This window comes from Trichosurus vulpecula, chromosome 6, assembly GCF_011100635.1.
Source record: "Trichosurus vulpecula isolate mTriVul1 chromosome 6, mTriVul1.pri, whole genome shotgun sequence".
Lineage (NCBI taxonomy): Eukaryota > Metazoa > Chordata > Mammalia > Diprotodontia > Phalangeridae > Trichosurus > Trichosurus vulpecula.
In genome coordinates, this window is record NC_050578.1 from 266,832,885 (window position 1) to 266,837,573 (window position 4,689).

At 38.4% G+C, this 4,689-nt stretch overlaps 1 protein-coding gene across 1 annotated transcript; it reads left to right on the forward strand.

Moving 5' to 3' along the window:
• Nucleotides 1-3,052: 3,052 nt before the first annotated feature.
• LOC118853702 (olfactory receptor 5B2-like) lies at nt 3,053-3,961 on the forward strand. Its single transcript, XM_036763889.1, has one exon. The coding sequence runs from the start codon at nt 3,053-3,055 to the stop codon at nt 3,959-3,961; it is 909 nt and encodes a 302-aa protein (XP_036619784.1).
• Nucleotides 3,962-4,689: the final 728 nt, after the last annotated feature.

Sequence of the window (4,689 nt, forward strand, 5' to 3'; positions counted from 1 at the left end):
ACACGCAATAAAGAGCAGAACTGAAATTCAAAGCCAGGTCTTCTCACCCTAAATCGAATAGTCTCTCCATGCCCCCAATTGTTATTTTTTCTTATACTTATTATTTGTTCAACCAAGTATTTCAAAGCACTTCCTAAAGAACTGTGAACTCTCAATTATAAAAAAGAAAATTTTCCCCAAGGTATTGAAAGAGGTGATGTTTTTGTTTTAGTGGTAGAAATCCTCCTCTCACATTTTTCACAATTTAAAGAGTTGTAACTGCCTAGATTCCACTGTATATTTTTTATTTTTAAAAAGGCCATGAGGCTTTGTTCCCTCAGCCTGAAAGTGATATAATTAAGGCCCACGTTGGGGACGTGACTTGTCTAAATTTCCAGAGTAAGTTAGTCAAAGTATCAGGACTGGAACCCAACTCTGCAAACTCAGAGGTCTCTAGTCTTTCCCCCAGGCCAGACTTCCTTAATGAGGAAAAATTTGCAACCATAGTACCATGGTTCAAATCCAGGGACAGCCATGTAGGCTTTGGGCAAGTCACTTATAAATGAAGGAATTGGACTAGATGACCTATACAATCACTGGCAGTTTTAAGTGAGTCAATCTATTAAGATTCATTAAGAATTAAGTAGAAATTTTTGATCCTTATTATTGGTTGTCATGTTTTCCTATCCAATAGTTTTCATGTGTTCAATTTTATCCTTGAAATTAATTCAACAGGCATGTATTTAGTGTGGACTCTGTAGCAGGTATTATACTTTTCTCTCACCACAAACACATACAGGCAATCAAGCACAAATATTTCCCACTGTCAGTGATCTTATAGTCTACAAGTAGAAAACAATTTTTACATAGAGAAATGAATAGAAAATATATAGCAAGGGAATGCAAACAATGAGAGGAACAGGAAATGATCTGACTATTGAAACTGGTAGTTGCACTTCTTGTTTTGGGGAGCCTGGGATTCTAAGAGGAAGTATGAAAGAGATGGACCTTTAGAGCTATGAAGGACAAGTTGTACAAAGGAGAAATGAATGTAGATCCATCTCCCTGGTATGTGGAACACATGGGATGGGGAATGATGTGAAATCAATCTATCAAGATAGGATGGAGAGAGTTTGTGAAGGATTTTAAATGTTAGACCAAGAGATTCATATTTTGTAATAGACATGGTAGTGCTTCACTGAATACAACTGAGTATTAGAGAAATTACATTTGTGCTTTAGGAATATCAAATTGCATTGTGCAAAAGATGCATTTTTAAAATTATAATTCTTTTTTTAAAATATGGCAGAATCTAGGTGCTATTGTAAATAATAGAGATTGAGAAATTGAATAAGAGGAAGAAAATAAACAATGACAGAGGGTTGGATTCTCGAAGGCTTCCAGGTGGACATAGTATGGAACCTGGAGTCAGCAAGACTTGAGTTCAAATTAGGCTACAGGTACTATGTGACCCTTGTCAGATCTCTTATCTATGTCTGCTTCTATTTCTTCATTTGTAAAATGGCCATATCACCAACATTCTTGGTTTGTTGTGAAGATCAAATATTAATTAATCACTTTCCTAAACTAATAGTGCTATCTAAATCCTATCCATTCATATTTAAGCAGGTGATAGAATGGGATGAGAAGAAGACCACACATAGAGAGATTAACTTGGCAGTGAGACAATCCACCTCTTCCTCAAATACAGGGACAAAGCAGGAGGGAACAGGGAATAATGGAGAGGGATTTGGAGGGTTGAGTAAGGAAATGAGGGAAACCAAGAGTGATGACATCTCTCTTTGCTTATGCAAAGGGAAGAAAGTGGTACAGGAAAGTAGGACAGAGAGTTCATGGATGAAGATTAACTGGGTTCCTTTGGACAAGAGAGGTTGCAAACGACAAGAGAATAACATGTTTCTATAGAGAACTCACTCATCATATTTATGGATCTTGTCCTGTTCCATGTTTGGAGGACGATTAAAGGTACATAATGAGCATAATCTAAATTGGAATGTTTAATGAAAGGCAATGGACCAAGGAATTCTAAGGTAGCTGAGGGACTCTCGCTGAAACAGTCAATCATCAATGTTCAATCCTCTGAAGGGGACACAATGAGGGCAAAGTAGGGGAAATAAAATTGGAAACATGGTGGGGATGTAGAAACTGGTATTTATGGTAAAGAGTACATCTAGAGAGATGAAAGTTAAGGCAGGATGTGTAATGGAAAGATAGTAGTAGTAGTATTCAAAAGGAATTTCAGAGTGGTGCATCATGGGGTTGGAGAGATGATCAATTCAATAGTATTGATGGGGCACTAATGATGGACCCCTAACAAGATGTCTTTGGGCCCTGGACCACAAAGCCCCGGAACCCAGATCTCTGGCATTCACCTGAGGCACCTGGCCCATCCCAGTCAATGATCATTTTAACTGCCCTTTCACTGGGGTTCATCACTTTATTCCTTCCATTGTCTGCATCTAGCCCCACCCCAGGCTACTTGCCACTCCTTAATCCCATCAAGATCTTCCCACAGGCTTTCTGTATAAAATATCAATCTTCCCTCATCAATTGTTCAGATTCTTAAAAATCTGTCCAGATTGTATTGGCCTCACAAAGAGGGCAGACTCATGAGGAATCTTGCCCACACCAACTGTTGTCATAATAAACTCACTGCTTGAATGGAAAAAAAGCAGACCCATGCCCTGCACTCTTGCATTTTGGGGTTGCCAGTACCTCTAGGCTACATCAGTGTGGCCATAATATATGTGGCTGATTCACAGAAAAGATGGAAGTCATGGGAGTTTTGGTGATTGAGGACTTATTAATTAATAATCTTAATTAGTATAAGGGGACTTATTACAATGTGTCCTGAAAATTATAATTGCAATGTTAGTATTATGCTAATTTATCATACACCAGTACCCCACAATTTTTACTTAACAATAATTTGCAATTTAAAATTATATAAAATACAATTCTATAACCCACAAAATGATAAATGTCTTGATATATTTTTCTCATTTTGTTTCAGTCATCAAAGATGAATCATTCCAATCCCTACAGGACATTTATGGAGAATTGTTCTGAGTTGAAGGATTTCATCCTTTTGGGATTAACAGATTCCCCTGACCTTCAGGTCCCTCTCTTCATAATATTCACCATCATCTACCTCATCACCCTGGTAGGGAACCTGGGATTGGTAGTTCTAATACTGTGGGACTCTCGCCTCCACACACCTATGTACTTTTTCCTAAGTAACCTCTCTCTGGCAGATTTGGGCTACTCTTCAGCCATTACTCCTAAAGTGATGGCTGGATTCCTTCCAGGGGAAAAAACCATTTCCTATAATGGGTGTGCTGCACAAATGTTTTTCTTTGCATACTTTGTCACAGTTGAAAATTATCTCCTGGCTGCTATGGCTTATGATCGCCAGGCTGCTGTGTGTAAGCCCCTACATTATACCAGTAATATGACGTCCAGTGTGTGTGCATGTCTGGCCATTAGTTCCCATGTCTGTGGTTTCCTTTTTGCCTCCATTCACACAGGAAACATCTTCAGCCTTTCCCTTTGTAAGTCCAACATGATCCATCACTTTTTCTGTGATGTTCCACCTCTTTTGGTTCTCTCCTGCTCTGTCTCATACATCAATGAAGTGGTTGTTTTCTTTGCTGTAGGATTCAATGTATTCTTTGCCCTTTTTTTCATCTTGAAATCCTATTTTTTAATTTTCATTGCCATTTTGAGGATGTGCTCAGCTGAGGGCCGCCAGAAAGCCTTCTCTACCTGTGCTTCCCATCTCACAGCTGTGTCCATATTCTATGGGACAATAATCTTTATGTACTTACAGCCCAGCTCCAGCCATTCCATGGACACAGACAAAATGGCTTCAGTTTTCTATACCATGGTCATTCCCATGTTGAATCCTCTGGTCTATAGTCTGAGGAATAAGGAAGTCAGTAGTGCATTTAGGAAGATATAGAGAAGACAATGTCTTCATTAGACATCTCTTTTTAACAAAGGAGACCCTCATCAATTAAAAAGTTAATTTATAATAAGGAGCCATCTCAGGGTGGGAACAGAAATAAATTTTATTCAGTTCTCGAGAATAGGGCATCCTCTGCTAGAACAGATCTAGCAAGGGAAGTGCTTTATAAGGAGCAAAGCACCAATAATTATACCTAACATGAGAATTCCCTCCCTACCTCTGACCCTTCTCACCATTGTCTGGGAGGTGGGCTTACAATCTGAGTGCAAAATCTAGACAAAGAACTGGGGAATCGAGGTACAGAAACTCCAATTACCATTCCCTTAGTTAATGATCACAAATGAGGTGACATCTATAAATCTAAAGAAGGAGAATAGGATAAGGGGAGGGGGAGACCATATCCATTCTTCTACAGTACTTTTACAGTAAAGGAAAGCAGGTCACAGTGACCCTATTCTTACTGAGCAAATCTTTAAACCAGAACCAGAATAAAGAACAAAAAGTTTCAGAGTAAACTTTCCCAGAGGGTGAGCTGTCAGACTCTCATGGCCTCAGAATTTTTCCACTTCCCTACTTCCCTATTTTTTGATTTTTAAACATTTCTTAGTATAGATATAGATATATATTTATACATATATTCCCTGTGACGTCTTCACATTTTATTTACCTCACACAAAAGTATTCAAGTATTGTTCTTCTCTACTATGATCTTTAAAGTATAT

Coding starts and splice junctions, on each gene's coding strand:
- LOC118853702 (XM_036763889.1), top strand. CDS start 3,053: ATGGAGAATTGTTCTGAGTTGAAGGATTTCATCCTTTTGGGATTAACA.